Source organism: Natrix helvetica, assembly GCF_964273705.1.
Source record: "Natrix helvetica genome assembly, chromosome: 3".
Classification (NCBI taxonomy): Eukaryota; Metazoa; Chordata; class Lepidosauria; order Squamata; family Natricidae; genus Natrix; species Natrix helvetica.
This window is the reverse complement of record NC_138549.1, coordinates 110,336,303-110,356,253: the sequence shown is the minus strand read 5'-3', so window position 1 is coordinate 110,356,253 and position 19,951 is coordinate 110,336,303. Positions and strand designations below refer to the sequence as shown.

Genomic DNA, 19,951 nt, shown 5'->3' with positions numbered 1-19,951 from the left:
ATTGGGTGCTGTCACTTCAGAGAGATCGGCCAGTTTGTAGCTAAATGTCTATGGAGGTTCTCAGTCACCCGGGCCATGGTTGTCCCAAAGGTGCGTCGTTTCGGGAGGCAACTGGAACTTCTGGTTTATCTTTCTGGAAGACGTTTCGCTTTTCATCCCAGCAGCTTCTTCAGCTCTGACTGGATGGCGGGGGGATGGAAGGATTTGTACTCCTTGCACCCAGCTGCTCGTTTGCATTCTTTTAGCTAAAGTCCAGTTGCCTCTGGAAAAAGTCCCTCTTTGGGACTCGAGCTTGTCTGAGTGTTCGGGATCCGGATTGCTGTGCAAACTTTCACTAACTACGAGGAGTTAAACACAAAAAACCGTCTCACCCCCCCTCCAAACCAAAGCAGTCCAGCGGGCGACACACACACACACACACACACACACCACACACACACACACACACACACACACCAGTCCAGAGGGCGCGATCTGCCTCCGGAGCCGTCCCACGTCTTCTGCTGTGAAGTAACTCCTCCCAGGGGCGGGCACCGGCGGGTGGCTCTCTCTCTCCTGTTCCGCCACCGGGAAGGAAAGTCTCGAGACCGCCATGGTGACCGGGGCGCTGCTATTTTCTTCCTTCTGCCGCTTCCGGAGGGCTTGGCTCCCGCCTCTTCTCATCGGGCCCCGAAGGAGCTACAGCCAAGACGATGCGCTCTCCCAATACTTGCACCGCAGCATCGTCCCCACTATGCATTATCAGAAGAGCCTGCCCCGGTAAGGAAGCGCCTCCTTGGAGACTGGGGTCAAAGTGTTTGGTCCCCGGGACTCTTCTCCAAAGGCCTCCCCCCAGCTTTGCTTGTTGGTGCCCTTCGATTGCCCTTCTGAAGTGGCCTTTGGTCCTCGCGTCCAATTCCCTCCCCTCTTTCAAATAGGAAGTTATGACACAAGTCACTCTGCTTCTCTCACCCGCTGGGTTTGGGGGAAGCCCGAAAGAAGTTTGTACCTTAAGTCGCACAGGAAAGCTCCCTATATGCCATTAAGATTTCCTTAGAAATCCATTCCTATAGCACTTGACACAAACTCTTCAAAAAACAAATGTCTATGGAGATTCTCCAACCATCACTATGTCCCAAAGGTGCTTTTTCCAAAAGGCAACTGGACTTTCCTTGACTTTTTTCTTTCCTTTGAAAATGTTTGGCTTCTCATCCAATCTTCCCGTTCCCCATCCAAGCTTCTTGGATGAGAAGAGAAACGTTTTCAAAGGGAAAGGGGAGAAAACACCCCCAAGAAAGTCCAGTTGTCTCTTGAAAGAAGCACATCTTTGGGTCTTCAAAGAGCACATCATTGGTTACATTCCATAACTGGTCTCTATGGGGAAGCAGGCTTGTGGTTCATAAGAGTGTCATGCTGGAAAAGTGCAGTGATTTGATGGATTTCTTGCTTCGGGAACCAGGGAACATTGACCAATTGCCTTTTTAAGGTGAACTTGAAGAGGATAAGTTTGGACAAATGGATTTAGCCATCATCTGAACTTGATCTATAGGATAAGTGGGGCTTTTTGCTTCTGCCTTCTTAGGAAGCCCCTGTCCACCTTGTGGCTCATCCTATGGACTGATATGTTGGGTGAGTGATGAGGATTGCCCTCCACTTTTGGAGGCAGCCTCTGTCACCCCACCTCATGGATCAAATAGTGTTGGGGAATTCCCAATAACAGAGGAGAGTCCCTACTTTGATCCACTGCAGAGCTTGATTCATGGGTTCAGATTGTTGAAGAACAGTGATCTGCCTACTAACTGGCTGTCACTTTGCAGGGTAATGTAGAAAAAAAAGTCTCCACCAATAGGTAAGTTGCTATGCAGGCAGGGTACAGTAGTTATCTTCACCCTCCTCCCATGCAAATAGTTGACAGAAGCCAATAGGATCCCAGTCCCTGCTGAGTCATCACCATAATTCCTATTAAAGTACTGAATGTATGCAGTAAAAGCCTTTGAACAAGATAGTACTTTGCAGAAATCCATAAGGAATACCTCTCTGCAGAACACCATTTGCATGGAAACTAGTTGTGCTTGTGTTTTCTGAACTCAAGGATAAATGTAAAATTACATGTACATCATTTTTGAACCTAGATATCTGATAGGTTGCCAGGAACTCAAAGCTGCATAGGATGCCAGTTCATCAGGGGCAGTGGACATGTTCTGAGTATTCATGTGTTAGTTGTTTACCCTCATTATGCGGTTTGGACATACATGCATACATACATACATATATACCAAGGGTGGGTTCCTGCCAGTTCTAACCTCTTCTATAGAAGAGGTTCCACAAATCTACAGTGCCGTTTAGAACCAGTTCCAGCTCCCTCTCCCCGCCTGTCTGCACATCAAGATGAAGAGTGAGAGGAGGAATTCTGGGAGTTGAAGTCCACCAGTCTTAAAGTTGTCAAGTTTGAACACCCCTGGGGGTTTTTTTCCTAAAGGGTTAGGGGTGTAAGGGTCTTGTAACTTGACAGCTTTAAGACTTGTGTGCTTCAAATGCCAGAATTTCTGAGCCAACATTTTGGTTGCTAAGCAAGAACATTGTTAAGTGAGTTTCACCACATTTTACAAGTTGGCCACGCCCACCCAGTCACATGGCTGGCAAGCCACTCCCACCCAGTCACATGGCCGGCAAGCCACTCCCACCCAGTCACATGGTCGGGAAGCCATTCCCACAAAGCAGGCCACACCTACAGAAGAGGTTCTAAAAAATTTTGAAACCCACCACTGATACATTCATACATACACACCCAGAGATACATTTTTGTTTAGTCATACTTATAACTAATACCAATGATTTTCATGTAGTTATTATTAATCTGAGGTAGCAAGGTTAAACTTTTTTTTAACATACAGTATAGTCTGTATAACGTGCGACCTCAAAACAAAGATTTTAATTTGTCTTAATAGCTGGATCATGCTGATGCTAGGATATTCTGTGAACCCATGAGAGGGCAGGAATTGATTTTATTTTTGCACAACAAACTCTAGAGACGCTAAGAGATAGTATGAATCTCTCATTTAATTCAGCTCCAGATTAAGAGAATGTTCAGCAGCTGGATTGCTCATAAGACTATCTAAGGTGAAATGTGAGTTATGGTATTCGAAGTTACAGCACAACAAAGAGTTGTGTTAAGAGCTAAAAATGAGAAAGGGAAAATGCAAGCGCTTCATTGCAGTTGGTAACAAAAGAAGACCAGAATGAAATATGGCATGTAGGTGAAAGGGTGGTGCTAAAAACAGGGCATGAGTCTCATCATTGCTGTTCAGAGTTAAACATGTATACATTTTTTAAAAATCTGTTGTGCCTTCAAGCCAGTTTTTGAATCCTGGCGACTGCCTGTACTAGATGGTTTTTAAGAATTGACTCTATGTATCTATGTAATTGCTACTTAATGCCTTTGTACCTATTTGGTTGACTTTATGCATTGTTGGTTTTTAAATTGAGAGCCAGTTTGGTGCGGTGATTAAGGCACCAAGCTAGAAACCAGAAGACTGTGAGTTCTAGTTGGCAGTTGGGTAATCTTGAGACAGTCACTCTTTCTCAGTCCTAGGAAGAAGGCAATGATAAAACCACTTCCAAAAATGTTGTTAACAAAATTTCAGGGACTAGTACAGGGAGTCACCAAAAGAATGTACAATGACTTGAAGGGGAAACTTTTAAAATGAGCTTACTTAGGATTATTCTATTAAGGTCAAAGTGTACTATTTAGTTGTCTAAATAACAGTGAATTCAACTATGCATACTTTGCACTTTTTTTACTGTTCTTGCTAAATGAGTAACCTACATATAGGTTACAGTGGCAAAAGAGATAGAGATCATCCCGTATGCCTTAAATATTAACTTAAATGTTGATCCAGAAACATTTGAGCCAGGTGTACAATATTCATTCTCCTCCTCCTATTTTCCATTCCCCAGTTATTAATAACCAGCAATATGCAACTGTTTTTTGCTTAATTACTATGTTCAATGCTCACTGGTTTATTTGGGGATTGGAGCTTATTTATGCATTGTACTTCTGCAGAAACATTAATACATTGTTTTAAGTCTGAAGGGCATTTTTCCATATAAGAATTTATTTCTTATAGGTTCTGGTTAATAGAATCTCTCTTTAACTTTCTTTCTGTATTAATTTGCTTATTTCAGAATAGCTGAATGCTTGATACAAAAATGTGTTTACTTAAAGCTTAAGCTACCTGAGAGTATTATTAATAAATTGTCCATAGATATAAGTTATAGTAAGTGTCAGAGCTGCTTTGAGGCTTGTATTTAACTTAAAAACTGCTTTCCATTCAATCTATCAGCATGTTTTTGTTGAGAGTTTGTGATAACATTTTTTAACCGCACAGATTCAATATTTTATTCCTCTTGTTATTAGTTTGCCCATTCCAAAACTTGAAGATACAATTAGAAGATACCTGAGTGCACAGAAACCTCTTTTGGATGATGATCAATTCAGGTAGGAACAAGCTTTCATCTCTCTGATATCTTGTCCAGGTACCTTTCCCAGCCTGATTGCCCTGCGATTTGCTGCATTATATCTCCCATTGTCCTGCCTATTGTTTGTGCTGATTGTATTAATCTAGGCCAGTATTAATCTAGGCCAGGAGTATCAAATTCAATTCCATTGAGGGCCGCATCAGAGTTGTGTTTGACCTCGAGGGGCTGGGGGGGGGCATAGCCGAGGGTGTGGCCATGGTGGGCATGACCAGCATCGAGGCTCTGTTTTCAGCCACGACAGCCTCCTGCAGCTCTCTGCCAGTGAAAATGGAGCTTGGAGAGGCTGAATACGGCCTGCCTGGGCTCGGTTTTCAGCTGTGATGGTCTCCTGCAGCACTTTGCCAGTGAAAACGGAGCTCCTCAAGCTCCATTTTGGCTGGCAGAGGCACCACGGGCCAGTCCTTCTTTGTTTCCAGGAAAAGCCCTGCGGGCCAGATCTAAGACCCCTGTGGGCCTTGAGTTTGACACCCCTGATCTAGGCAGTCTCAGGAAAACATTCTAGATAAAACTTCCCTGTGCTTTACAGCACTCTCTGGGTGGTTTACAGAGTCAGCATATTGCCCCCAACAAACTGGGTTCTCATTTTACTGACCAGAAGGATGAAAAGCTGAGTCAACCTTGATCAAATTCCAGGCTGTGGGCAGAGTTTGCCTGCAATGCTGCATTCTAACCTTATGTGCCACCAGGGTTCCTGCAATGTGGAAGCGATGATACTTTTTAATACATAGGTAGGAATTTCACATGAGGAAGGGAATAGGGTCACACCTACTGGATAGACCAGGCCAGAAAAAAATTCCACCAGAAGGCTAAAACCATATTTATTAAGATTGGCCATAGTAACAGACTCTAGCAAATATGATTGTGCTATTCCTCTTCCTTATATAAGTGAATGAGAGATATCTGGTTGAGCCTTTTCGAAATGTCATCTCATGGTTCTGATTTTAAATATATTTTAGCCCTTTTTGCCTAGGTAATGGTTCTTGCATATCCTAGTCAAGGTCATCTTCTTTATTCTGTACAACAAGGCTAGAAGAGCTTTATTATTCAGCAGTATACTTCACATTTTCTCCCAAAGAATTGTCTATATCAGAGATACACTAAATTTCTTTCTGTTTCTCTTTTAAATTTAGAAAAACCGAACAACTTGCTTGCAATTTTGAGAATGGCATTGGTAGAGAATTGCATGATCATTTGGTTGTAAAGGACAAACAAAACAAACATACAAGTTATATTTCAGGTAGGAAAATGATCGTGAAATGTCGCTTACATTCCTGATGTCTTTTCCTCAAACTGCTCAATTAAGAATTGATTCTAATCTGGCAGGTGTAGAGAATGGGTCTTCCTTTTCATTAACTGGGCTGAAGCCACAGGTCCAGAACTAGTTTTGATGCTTGTTTACATCTTTGAACAGTTAACATTTATTTAAGAGTGTGCATGAAATGGGAAGTATGCTTCCTTTCAAACCAGGAACAAATCTGTGTGTTCCAAAAGTTTTGTTGAGCCCTTTCAGTTCATCCACAGTTCTAGCAAAACCAACAGCTGAAAGGTTTTGGTTGTTCCAGGTTTCAAGACTAAACTAAACCTGGAGGGCTCCTGGAGTGATTTTGTGCAGTGAATAGGCCAAAGCTGTACAGATTACCTCTTCTCTCCATTCCTTGCCTTAGTAGCGAACAGCATGCCATATTCCCCTGGCATGCCCCATTTCCCCTTCCCTCCCTCCCTCCTTCTCTCCTTTCATGCACTGCATAACCTATCTTGCTATCTACCCGCTCTAGTCTTCCCAGTGTCTTTTCTGCTCTCACCACTGCTGATGTCCTTGGATGTTCTTCACTGTTACCTCCTCTAACCACTTCTACACAGAACAATTATATTTATAGCCCGGACATAACACTCAAAGCATTCATCTCATTTGGGCTATCAGAAACATCTGTTCCACACATGGAATTCATTGAGTCAAAGCTGAATATGTGTCCTCACAAAGATTTGGTTGGAATTAGTCTTAAGCCTCAACCCCGGACCCCCAGAATAATTTCCAAGAGGGCCTATAAGATACATTAGTTTTCTTCTTCTGAATTTAGAGAATGTAAGAGAACACAGTGGATTGATAGAACAAGCATCTCTTTTCCATATAGAATGTGCCAGGTTCAACTCTTTGCATCTCTAGGAGGAAAGCAGGGTGACCTAATTACCCAAACAGTTGCCTTTTATTTACTTGAATACTCTTCAAGGAGTGAAGGAGGAAACGAGAAGGCAGGTGGTTTTTTTTTTTTTTGCTGCAGATAAAAAGGTGTTATTTTATACCAGAAAGGGGTGTGGTTTAGATGGCTTATGCCAGAAGGTATGCTGATATTCTGGGAGGACACTAGAGTTAGAATCAACACAACTATGGAGGCTGAGGCCTTCATGGAAAAAAACAAAGTCCTCCTGGATAAATCTGATGACACTACACGGGACACACAGGACACGGGAGGTGCTGGAGCCTTGCTGGTGGGGGGAGAAGAGGCAATACTGAGAAAACTTAGATCACAAAAATGAACTAGAAAATCTGTTTAATATAAAATGATTGAACCCACTTGAAGATAAAAGGCTAAAATATGCTGACAAAAGATTATTTAGTAACAACTTAATGTATTAATAAATGAAAGTTATGAGAATGGGGGGGAGGGCCATTTCCTGCATAATGTAGCTGTCAAAATTTGTAACCTTATCCACCATCCCTTGTCCCGATTATTTTTTGTAAAACCAATAAAAATCTTGTTTTTTTTTTAAAAAAAGATGTTATTTTACCGATTATACAGAAACAGTGGTTTTTAAAGTGGAGGGAATTTGGGCATAGTCTGGGACTAATGGAGCAATTTGTAACTGCTTGGGAGTTGAGAATCCAGGTTGCAGAGATGCTTGTATAAAACAACAAAGCCTTGCCTGTGTGTGTGTGCTCACTCAATGTGAGACAGGGAAAAGGAATAATTGGTTCAAACAATTGAAAAATCGCTTTTCGTATCCTGTCGATTCCACATGCCATTCTGAGTAATAAAACACACAGTCTGTAGAAAAAGAGTGATCATCGTGACTTAATGGCCATGACCAACAAAATATTAATCTATTGCAGGTTGCTAAACTTTATGGTTTGGGAGAAAAGAACAGTCAGGATGAGATAAAGAAAAGGAAGCTTACTTCAGCAGCAGATGGAGGATTACCAGAACGTAAAGAAAGGAGACAGCAAAAATAATACAAAAAAAAAATCTGAAAGAGAAAAAAAATAGAAGAACAGCAAGAACATTTATAGAATTTAGATTAGTGAACTTAATTTACAGGTAATCCTTGATTTATGACTGTTCATTTAATAATGGCTCAAAGTTATGATGGCCTTGGAAAAAGTGACTTCTGACTTAGACACCTAGCACCACCCCTTGGTCACGTGATTGCGCTTGAGCGCTTGGCAACAGGCACGCATTTATGACCAACTGCAGTGTCCTCCAGTGTTATGAACAGGATTTGTGACCTTCCCAGATAGTTTTTGACTAACACAGTGAATTTTTTTTAACACTGATCATATGATTACATGATCATGAATTTGACCTTTTTTGCTCATTTCTGGCCAAAAATGCCCATTGGAAAAGATGGATTTGCTTAACAACTGCATGATCCACTTAATGACTGCCATAAAATTATCATAAAATTGGGTCCAACTTGACTCATGACTCCATTGATTTACAATGGAAATTCCAGTCTCAATTCCAGTTGTATTCATTCAGCTCCTCCCCCTCCTACGTTTTCCTCTTCTTACATTTAGGATATTGGCATCTGGAAATGAACAGGTAGTCCTTGAGTTATGACTGGAATGAACAGACTCATAATGGTCATGTGCCCAATCCAATTTTACAACCCTTTTTTGCGATGGTTTGCTATGGTCATTAAGGAAACCCTTGAGGACTATCTGTGCCTAGGACAGTGATGGCGAACATTTTTGGCACCGAGTGTCGAAAAGGTTGCATGGAAATGTCATGCACATGGGCTCGTCGGGGCCGCGCTCCGGAAAAGCCGAACTTCCGGGTTCTTTTTTTAAAAATATTTTTTTTTAATTTTAAATTTTCAAAACAAACACAACACATACAATACAATACAATAGTAGAGTTGGAAGGGACCTTGGAGGTCTTCTAGTCCAACCCCCTGCCTAGGCAGGAAACCCTATACCGTTTCAGACAAATAGCTATCCAACATCTTCTTAAAGACTTCCAGTGTTGGGGCATTCACAACTTCTGGAGGCAAGCTGTTCCACTGATTAATTGTTCTCACTGTCAGGAAATTTCTCCTCAGTTCTAAGTTGCTTCTCTCCTTGATTAGTTTCCACCCATTGCTTCTTGTTCTACCCTCAGGTGCTTTGGAGAATAGTTTGACTCCCTCTTCTTTGTGGCAACCTCTGAGATATTGGAATAATGCTATCATGTCTCCCCTAGTCCTTCTTTCTCTTAAGCTAAACATACCCAGTTCCTGCAACCGTTCTTCATATGTTTTAGTCTCCAGTCCCCTAATCATCTTTGTTGCTCTTCTCTGCACTCTTTCTAGAGTCTCCACATCTTTTTTACATCGTGGCGACCAGAACTGAATGCAGTATTCCAAGTGTGGCCTTACCAAGGCATTATAAAGTGGTATTAACACTTCACGTGATCTTGATTCTACCCCTCTGTTTATGTAGCCTAGAACTGTGTTGGCTTTTTGGCAGCTGCTGCACACTGCTGGCTCATATTTAAATGATCGTCCACTAGGACTCCAAGATCCCTCTCACAGTTACTACTATTGAGCAAGGTACCACCTATACTGTTCCTGTGCATTTTGTTTTTCTTGCCTAAATGTAGAACCTTACTCTTTTCACCATTGAATTTCATTTTATTAGATAGTGCCCAATGTTCAAGTTTGTCAAGATCCTTCTGTATCTTAAGCCTATCTTCTGGAGTGTTGGCTATTCCTGCCAGCTTGGTATCATCTGCAAATTTGATGAGTTCCCCATTTATTCCCTCATCCAAATCATTGATGAAGATGTTGAAGAGTACTGGGCCTAAAACTGAGCCTTGGGGTACTCCACTGCATACTTCCCTCCATGTAGATGCAGTTCCATTGAGAACTACACGTTGAGTGCGGTTGGTCAGCCAGTTACCAATCCATCTGGTGGTGATGCTGTCTAACCCACATTCTTCTACTTTATCTAGTAGTAGGTTATGGTCTACCTTATCAAAAGCCTTACTGAAGTCCAAGTAAACTATATCAATGGCATTCCTCTGGTCCACTAATTTTGTCACATTATCAAAGAATGCAATAAGATTAGTCTGGCATGATCTGTTTTTGACAAATCCATGTTGGCTTTTGGCTATTACTTTGTTTGCTTCTAGGTGTTCGCAAATTCGTTGCTTGATTATTTTTTCCAGAATCTTTCCTGGTATTGAGGTTAGGCTGATAGGTCTGTAGTTTCCTGGATCTAATTTTTTCCCTTTTTTGAAGATGGGAACCACATCAGCTCTTTTCCAGTCCTCTGGTAGTTCCCCGGTGTTCCAGGATCTCTGAAAGATATAATTCAGTGGTTCTGAGATCTCGTCTGCTAGTTCCTTCAGAACTCTGGGGTGTAATCCATCCGGTCCTGGTGATTTGAACTCGTCTAGGGTAGACAGGTGCTCACTTACCATTTTCTTCCCTATTTCAATTTGTGTTCCTAATTTTGTGGTGCTGCTTTTGATAGGTTGGACTGTTTTATCCCTTTGTGTAAAGACAGATGCAAAACATGAGTTAAATAGTTCTGCTTTCTCCCTGTTGCTTGTCACCTTCTTGCCACTTTCTCCTAGCAATGGACCAATTGTTTCCTTAACTTTTTTCTTGTTTTTAACATGTTGGAAGAAGCTTTTTTTGTTAATTTTTACTTTTGTGGCAAGCCTTTCTTCATTGTGAGCCTTAGCTTTCCTCACTTCATCTTTACAGGCTCGGGCTATTTGCTGATATTCTGCCTTAGTTATGTCCCCCTCCTTCCACTTTTTATACTTACTTTTTTTGTCTTTCAGTTTGTCAGATAGTTGTTTATGCAGCCATGCTGGTTTCTTTTGGGAGCTGTTGTTTTTCTTCTTCATTGGTATTGTGTTAGACTGGGCTTTTCTAATCTCATTTTTCAAAATTTCCCAAGCTTCTTGAGTTGTTTTCCCCTCGAGGATTCTCATCCTTGGAATTTTTCCCAAGCTCTCTCTAAGTTTATTGAAATTAGCTTTCTTAAAGTCCAAGACTCTAGTTTGACTTTGTTCTACTACTTGTGTTTGGATAATGTTGAATCCCAATATTGCATGGTCACTTGCCCCCAGGGTTCCTATGGCTTCAACACCTTCTATCATTTCCTCTCTGTTAGTGAGAATTAAGTCCAGTATGGCTGATCCCCTTGTTTCCTTCTCTACTTTTTGGAAAACAAAGTTGTCTGCTAGGTTTGTTAGGAACCTGTTGGATCTTCCACTTGGTGCAGAGTTTGTTTCCCAGTTGATGTCAGGGTAGTTAAAATCTCCCATTACTATTGTGGTGTGCTTCCTACATACCTTAGTTAGCTGACTAGCAAAAAGTTCATCTTCTTCCTCTGCTTGGTTGGGTGGCCTGTAGTATAGACCTATGGCAATGTCATTTCCCCCACAACCTTTAATATTGACCCAAATGCATTCAAGATAGTTCTCATTATTGTTGTGCTCTATTTCTGTAGAGACGTAGTTATTTCTTATATATAGTGCAACTCCACCTCCTCTTTTATTTGGTCTATTTCTTTTAAATAATTTAAATCCTTCTAGCTGTATGTTCCATTTGTCAGTTTCATCCCACCAAGTTTCTGTAATGGCAATAATATCATATCTGCCCTCTTTTACTTGAATTTCTAATTCTCCCTGTTTATTCCTCATACTCTGTGCATTGGTATATAGACATTTGAGTCCATTTTGATTGACCTTGTGTTTACTGTCTACATAACCTGTATTATGCCTGACTGCCCCTATTTTCTTGCCACTTGTGTGATTCATGCACATGGTATGACAATCACTATTACATGCTTGGTTTTGCTTGACAGCAGGAGTGATAATCTTACCCACACACACATCTATGTTACATGCATTTATAACCCTATGAATTTTAGTTTGCTGGGGACAGAGATGTTCTGTATCTATTAATTCTCTGTCCCCGCTTCTTTACATACTGTAGAAAGTGTATCAGTTGGTTACAAAAAGGCTTTCGTGCATCTCTTCCACAGTCAACAAACATAATTCATATTAACTCAAGTATTTTAACTCAGATATTTATACATGTTACCATCATCATGCCTCCATTTTCATTTGACTATAATTGTTTAAACGTCCTTCATCATTGTATACCAAGAGTTAAAACATAAGCACATACTGGCATTTCATTTACTATTTCTAAAATCCTCAATAACACTGAATCCTTATGTCCTATTCTAGCTAAACATCCATAATATTTAATAACAAAGTTTTCTAATCCTTCTTTCCAAATCACTGTTTACAATTTACATCCAATTTCCTTATGTTGTACCCATACCTGTATATACGTTATCATTATCCCTCCTTTATTTAACTATATTCTGTATCATAACATTTCCCCCCTAATAATCAAGACTTAACTGTATCTAACTTAGTTCTCTTTTATTAACCTTTATATATAATCCAAAAGGATTTCTAATCTTCCTTTCATGGGTACCATTCAATATTCATATCCCATTATTACTTATCATAACACTACACATTGTATACATTATTATCATTATCAATTATTTATTTAACTATATCTATTGTCACTAAATTTCACTAAGTTTAACTATTTTTAAATTATACTCTTCCATCTGTGAACCTGTATCTTTCCAGTAGCAAAACAGTCTCATGTCTTCTGCCATTTGTGGTGTCAGTCCTCTAATCATCTCCTTAATCAACTTTGTATGGACTCCTCTTAGCAACTCTTTGCTTATAAAATCTCTCATGTAATTTCGATGCCCTTCTTCTGTTTCCTTAATCAGCTTATCTTTGATTGTCAGTAGTGTTATCAATGATATTGCTAATAAAATTTCTCTCTTTAAATCCATAAATTCATTTATTTTTTCTTCTTCTGTATCTTGCATCTTTCCCCTCCATTTAATTCCTCTTTCAGTATTCCACTCTTTCCATTTTCTGAGACAAACCAATCACCATAAATATCAGCAATTTTAACTTCTTTACATTCATTTTCCTCTTCGATTTTTAGGATTTTAACCGCCACTTTTTCCACTTGATAAACATGTTCAACTTCTTCAGCATATTTTGCTGTTAGATGCACTAAGTCTTCCAACTTCTTCTCTATCCTCTCATGTGTGTTTGATAATTTCTGTATTTCTGAGAATATCTTTTGCAGACTTAAAACTTGTGCCATTATCTCCAGCTAACAAACACTGCTGCTCTAGCTTAGGTTTTAACAAGATTAAGCATAGATTCACAATAACGTTTCATTTTCACCTTTCTCTGGTTAAAGATATACTTCAAAGGGACATCTGTATGCTTTTCTTCTTATCACTGTCTATAAACAAGCAGTGAGACTTTGAAGTGCCAAGCCAGGATAATCAGTGAGAAAAATAAAAGTGTTTCGTTTCCAATACACAAACCTCCAGCCTCCGAGTAGGAGTGTTATTGTTGCAATGTTGCAATTTATAGGTGGTCTCTTTTAAAACGGTAAAAATTCCTCACCAGCTGGAAACACTTTCTCTTTCCGTATCCTTCCGTTTTGGAGCCGCCCCGACTTCATCAGCCTAATGGCTGGCTTTTTTGTCCCTGGCTTGAAGAACTTCTCTTGGATCAATCAGGGACTTCGCGATGTCCCTGAGATCAGCAAGACATATTCTTCCTGTTCACTGTCTCTGTGGGATGGTTTAGGTCCATTTGGACCACCCAGCGGCAAAAGTATCTACTGAGATCTCAGAGCATTGAGATCGTACGTCGTGTTGTCGCAACATTAGCTCCTCCTCCTGAACTTCTGGGTTCTATCATGCACGGGCACCTGATGATCAGCTGGCCTGTGCGCATGCGCAGACCAATTTTTGGCACTGCCATGCGTGCAAAGGGATTATGCTCTGGAAAAGCCAAAGTTTCGGATTCTTGCACGCATGCGCACCTGAGAATCAGCTGGTCCATGCACATGCACACACTGGTTTTCAGCACTGTCGTGCATATGAAGGACAGCTGATCTTTGTGCACACATGTGTGCCAGAAACACAGAAGACAAACAGGCAAGGCCGTGCGTGCCGGGAGACATGGTTTCGTGTGGCACTTTTGGCACACGTGCCATAGGTTTGCCATCACGGGCCTACGATAACAGAATGTTTTTATACCATACACCCATAATTGGTATAAAACTCACCACATTTGGTTGTATTCTATTTCTCAGTTCTTACTGAATCCTTTAGTAAAATAGTGACTCATTACACAGTACATAATCAAGACTCTGAATTAAATCATTGTGAATTTAAAATGCTATCTGCCTCATGTGCTTGGCTTGAGTAGGCTGAGAAATGATTAGGCATTAAAACTTAGCCAAATTATAATCTTTCCTCTGAGTGAAAGGACAAAATGTGCAGAAGCAGGGAGGAGGAGCCAACGTTGCGACAATACGGATGTGCGGTCTCGATGCTCCAAGACCGCAGCCGATACTTTTGCTGCTGGGTGGTCCAATCGGACCTAAACCATCCCACAGAGACGGTGAACAGGAATAATACATCTTGCTGATCTCAGGGACATCGCAAAGTCCCTGATCGATGCAAGGAAAGTTCTTCAAGCCGGTGACAAAAAATCCAGCCAAGTCTGATGAAGTTGGGGCGGCTCCAAAATGGAAGGATACAGAAATGGAAAGTGTTTCCAGCTGGTGAGGAATTTTTACCATCTTAAAAGAGACTGCTTATAAAAAACTTAAAATTAATTTAAATTGGAGAACAGAAGAAATAAGCGGCAGAATTAAGCTTTGAATGGTTTTGGACAGTGGGTTATCTTACTTTTTAAATCCTATGTTCATGGATGGAATTTATGCAAGCCTTTTAAAACGAATGGATTAAGTTTTCTTCTTCTATCTTTTTTCCTTTTATTATTCTTTGTAACATATGGACTAAAATTTTCCTCTTTCATTACTGTGGGTGTTTTTCTAACCCATTCAAGAATCAGACCTTTTTAAAACTTGGAATATAAAAAGATACAAAAAGAAACAAAGAAAATTTTAACAATAACACTGCTACTCAGAGGCTGGAGGTTTGTGTATTGGAAACGAAACACTTTTACTTTATTTACTGATTATTCTGGCTTGGCACTCCAAGGTCTCACCACTTGTTTATAGAGAGTAATAAGAAGAAAAGCATACAGATGTCCCTTTGAAGTATACTAAATATGATGGATGTTTAGCTAGAAAAAGACATAAGGATTCAGTGTTATTGGAGGATTTTAGAAATAGTAAATGAAATGTCAGTATATGGTTATGTATTAAACCTTGGTATATTTTATGATGGACGTTTAAACAATTATAGTCAAATGAAAACGGAGGTATAATGATGGTAACATGTATAAATATCTGAGTTAAAATACTTGAGTTAATATGAATTATGGTTGATGACTGTGGAAGAGATGCACAAAAGTATTTTGTAACCAACTGATACACTTTCTACAGTATGTAAAGAAGGAAGATTATCTGTGTCGTGTTTGTTTTGAAAATAAAAAATAAAAAAATATTTTTAAAAATCTGCAGAAGCAAAATATGTATGTACTGAAGTCGTATAGAAAAAGAAAGAATTAAACCATTGTTTCCCTCCCCATGGAGCCTATTTTTCTTCTATTTAAAATAAAATGCTGAACGATTTGTTATTTGTTTAAATGAAATTTAGGAAGACAGTGGTGAAGTAGCTCTTTGTTGTTTCTGTGGACAAGAAACATCAGCCTAGTAACATTGACTGAGACTAGGTGGTTACTTACAAGTGGAATATAAATGGAAAATACAAGGTGTAAAACTTTTACACCATTGTATTTGATTGAAGGTTCAGGCTCTGCAGAGGAACCTCTCATTTCCTATTCACATTTCTTTTGCAGTCCTCATATTTGTGAAGAAATCCCAGTGTTTTTATGCCAAGTATAGAATTCAGTTACTTTAGTGGATAGATGGAAGCCAGGGATTAGAAAGTGAAATCTTTGCTGGGGAACTGCAACTTTTGGAGAGAAATAAATGGAAAGAAAAGCACAGGAAAGAGTAGGAGCAACAAGCAAAAAGGTAAAAAAAAAAAGCTTGAGTGTATTTGTATTTGTGGTTTTTTTCATTGAAAACAAATGATAAATGGTCAAAGAGGAGAGCAAATTGTAAATGATAATTGGATGCAAAATGAATGCCCCATATTAAATTAATGGCAGGGAATTTAACAGAAGTTCTGTTTTCAGTTGTCTCGAACTTGGAAACTTTTCTACTGCATCCCACAGCTCTTCATTAAATATGCTTTTAACTGGAAGTTCCTCACATAAGCATCCCATGATAATGATACTTGAAGAGCAGCATGGTGGCCTATTAGTTAAGATGCTCGCCTCCCACTTGGAGGGTTGAGAGTTCAATCCTAGGCAGCAACAGATGTTTCTCTCCCAGGGCGCGAAGAAAAAAAAAACCTGTTGCAAACTCTCTGTAGCATCATGAAGCATCAGTAAACAACCAGCTCCATCCAGTTGCTCTGACTCTACCCCAAATTAAGGGATTACAGCAGTGGTGAAATGCATTTTTTTTTTTTACTACTGGTTCTGTGGGCGTGGCTTGGAGGGCATGGCAGGAGAAGGATACTGCAAAATCCCCATTCCCTCCCCACTCCTGGGGGAAGGATATTGCAAAATCTCTATTCCCACCCCACTCTGGGGCCAGCCAGAGGTGGTATCTGTCAGTTCTCTGAACGACTCAAAATTTCTGCTACTAGTTTTCCAGAACCTGTCAGAACCTGCTGAATTTCACCCCTGGATTACAGGGCCCAACAGAGAGTTAATGATACTCGAACTTTACTTATATGCTTGCCTCTTAATTTCAGGTCCCTGGTTTGACATGTATCTTCAGGCACGGGAACCCATTCTTCTTAACTTCAATCCATTCATGGCTTTCAATCCTGATCCCAAACCTGAATACAACGATCAGCTTGTGAAAGCCACCAACATGACTGTTGCTGCTTTACGTTTCATGAAGACTCTTAGGGCAGGCATCTTAGAACCAGAGGTGTTTCATCTGAACCCGTCCAAGAGCGACACTCCAGGGTTCAAAAAGCTGATTCGATTTGTGCCTTCTTCTCTCTCATGGTTTGGTGCCTATATGGTGAATGCCTACCCACTAGACATGTCACAATACTACAGACTTTTCAATTCCACCCGGCTGCCTAAACCCAAGAAAGACGAGCTGTTTACAGATGAGCATGCCAAGCATTTACTGGTGCTTAGAAATGGCCACTTCTATGTGTTTGATGTAATAGACCAAAATGGCAACATAGTGAAACCATCGGAAATTCAAGCCCATTTAAAATTCATCCTTTCGGACAATGCTCCAGTTCCAGCATTTCCTCTTTCTTACCTAACTACCGAAAATCGAGACACCTGGGCGACTCTGAGACAGGAACTCCTTGACAATGGCAACAGGGAGGCCTTAAGGAAAGTGGACTCGGCCATATTCTGCCTGTGCCTTGATGATTTCCCAATTAAAGATAACGAACATTTGTCTCGTACTATGCTCCACGGCGACGGCACTAACAGGTGGTATGACAAATCGTTTAATCTTATTTTAGCGAAAGACGGCTCTGCAGCAGTTCACTTTGAGCACGCTTGGGGAGATGGTGTGGCTGTGCTTAGGTTCCAAAACGAAGTCTTTAAACACAGCACTGAGACTCCTGTCGTTACTCCTCAGTCTCTGCCGGCTGCCTGCGATTCGCACGGAGCTGTAGAGAAGCTGAATTTCAAACTGAACGATGCCTTGAAAGAAGGAATCACCAAAGCCAAGCAGAATTTTGATGCCTCTGTGAAAACACTGACACTGAAGCCCTTCCAGTTTGAAAGAGGAGGCAAGGAATTCATAAAGACCCAGAAGCTGAGTCCTGATGCCTTAGTCCAGCTTGCCTTCCAGATGGCTTTCCTTAGGCAATATGGGCAGACAGTTGCCACCTATGAATCTTGTAGCACAGCAGCATTCAAACATGGTCGCACTGAAACGATCCGGCCTGCTACGGTTTACACAAAGGCGTGCTCAGAGGCACTAGTTAAGAGGCCGTCCAAGCACAATACTGTGGAGCTACGCCAGATGATCACAGAGTGCTCCACCTATCACGGTCAACTCACAAAGGAAGCTGCTCTGGGTCAGTGATCTTCCTCCTTGTTTTCAATTATATTGATGACAGTCCTTTTCTTAACATTGATTTTCTTATGGATGACTGGTGTTCACGAGTGTGTGCTGAGCAATATCACTTTTTTTAAAGTAATTTAATCCAATTTCAAAATGTCATTTAGATGTGTTGAGTTCATTGATTGATTTATTGATTGATTCAGTTTAGATTCTACCTGGTTCCCTGGGAGGTTCACGACAATAGAGTTATGTACCAAGATTACAAAATACTTCAATATAGTATTTTGAGAAGCAAAGGTTATGCAAATTGGCAGCATGCCCTCCTCACTACCTATTTGGACTGCACCTGGAGCAACATACAGCTGCCTCCGAAGACGTTCGAAGTACAGAACAGCTTGTGTGTTATCTGGCACACAATATCTAGGGTTTAACTGGTAGTTCTAATGACCATAATTGGAACTGACAACTTGGTTATTAAGCAAAGTCAAATTGCAACTGTGCTTATGAACTTATTTCATTTTTTCTTGGCTTTGTAGACCCGTGAAGGTCATAAATGCAAGGGTTGGCTGCAAAGTTACTTTTTCATGATTGTTATAGCTGCGAAAGTTGTTAAACAAGGCAGTTGCTAAATGAGGACTACACATATTGATTTTGAAGGCTCTGCATCCTCTGCCAGGAAGGTGCAATTCAAAGTGCTGGTTTTGTCCTATGTATAAAGCCCTTTATGGTTGGCACTTAGGTGTGTTCAGGAACTCCCTTTCCAATTGAGGTTGACACATTTTGAGATATTCATCCTGGAGGAAACTGCTTATGTTGCCTCACCTTATAGAAACGGGGGTGATGGAGGATGGAACTAAGAACAGGAGGTGCTCCTCTTCAGTGATGGTTGCCATGCTTTGGAGTTATCTTCCTTCTGGAATTGATACCATTGTTAGTAGCTTTTTTGGAAACAGGTTAAAATTGAATTATTGTGGAATAATAACCTCTGGGAGGTTATTACATATTTCTTTATAAAATGTATACACCAAACCAGGTGGTCTCCAGGCAATTTAGCTATATACCATAGATATACAATACAAATAAAACAACAATTAAAAAATAAGCAATATATTAATATAGTAAATCTAAATCCTACATGGTTTCAGAATCAGTTCTGAAACTCCCTCTGGAAAAATAAACTCTTTATGGTGTTTAAAAAGCAAAAGATGTTGCTTGTGTTTTATTGCTCCTGCTTAATTTTTATACACTGGTATTCGTACCAGGAGTATCTTAATCATCGTACTGATGCTGCTGCTTAGCACCAGCAATCACTGGGTTATTAATAACTTTGAATAACATTAATAACAATGAATAACATTTTAGATGGCATAAAGCTTGCTTGGCTCTGAAAGATATTAATATAGCACTAGCAATATATATATCAGTGACGGCGAACCTATGGCACGCGTGCCGGAGCCATTTGTCAACGCGAAAAGAGCCCCCCCGCCCCCCCGGAGGCCCTCCGGAGGCTTCAGGGACCGTCCCGAGGCTTCCCTGAAGCCTTCGAAGCGCTTAAAATGACCCTCCGAGCAAACCGGAAATGACTTCCGGTTTGCTCGGAAGGTCGTTTTAAGCATTCCGAAGGCTTCAGGGACTGTCCGGAGGCTTCCCTAACGCCTTCGGAGTGCTCAAAACGACCCTCCGATTTCCGGTCACTTCCGGTTTGCTCGGAGGGTCATTTTAAGCGCTCCGAAGGCCTTCAGGGAAGCCTCCGGAAGGTCCCTGGAGCCTCCAGACGGTCCCTGAAGCCTTCAGAGAGCTCAAAACAACCCTCCGAACAAACCGGAAGTCACTTCCGGTTTGCTCAGAGGGTCGTTTTAAGCACTCTGAAGGCATCAGGGAGGCCTCTGGACGGTCCCTGAAGCCTCCGGATGGTCCCTGAAGCCTTCAGAGCGCTCAAAACAGCCCTCCGAGCAAACCAGAAGTGACTTCTGGTTTGCACGGGGGGTCGTTTTAAGCGTTCCGAAGGCTTCACGGAAGCCTCCGGACAATCCCTGAAGCCTCCGGAGGGCCTCCGGGGGGG

The 19,951-nt window shown here is 40.9% G+C and overlaps 1 protein-coding gene across 3 annotated transcripts in view; it reads left to right on the top strand.

Annotated features, from left to right (window-relative positions):
- The first annotated feature begins 459 nt into the window (after positions 1–459).
- Positions 460–19,951, top strand: part of CPT2 (carnitine palmitoyltransferase 2) — a 116,074-nt gene continuing 96,582 nt past the window's right edge. For 2 of the 3 annotated variants that reach the window (XR_014175116.1, XM_081949608.1), the window contains exons 1-4: positions 460–759; positions 4,397–4,477; positions 5,649–5,755; positions 16,598–17,902. Coding sequence is in view for 2 of the 3 variants with exons in the window: in XM_081949608.1 (XP_081805734.1) it covers positions 593–759; positions 4,397–4,477; positions 5,649–5,755; positions 16,598–17,902 (1,660 nt within the window). In the remaining variant the exon portion in view is untranslated. Of the gene's footprint in view, positions 760–4,396; positions 4,478–5,648; positions 5,756–7,627; positions 7,833–16,597; positions 17,903–19,951 lie in introns of those variants that run through there. The other variant, XM_081949609.1, reaches the window with a different exon arrangement.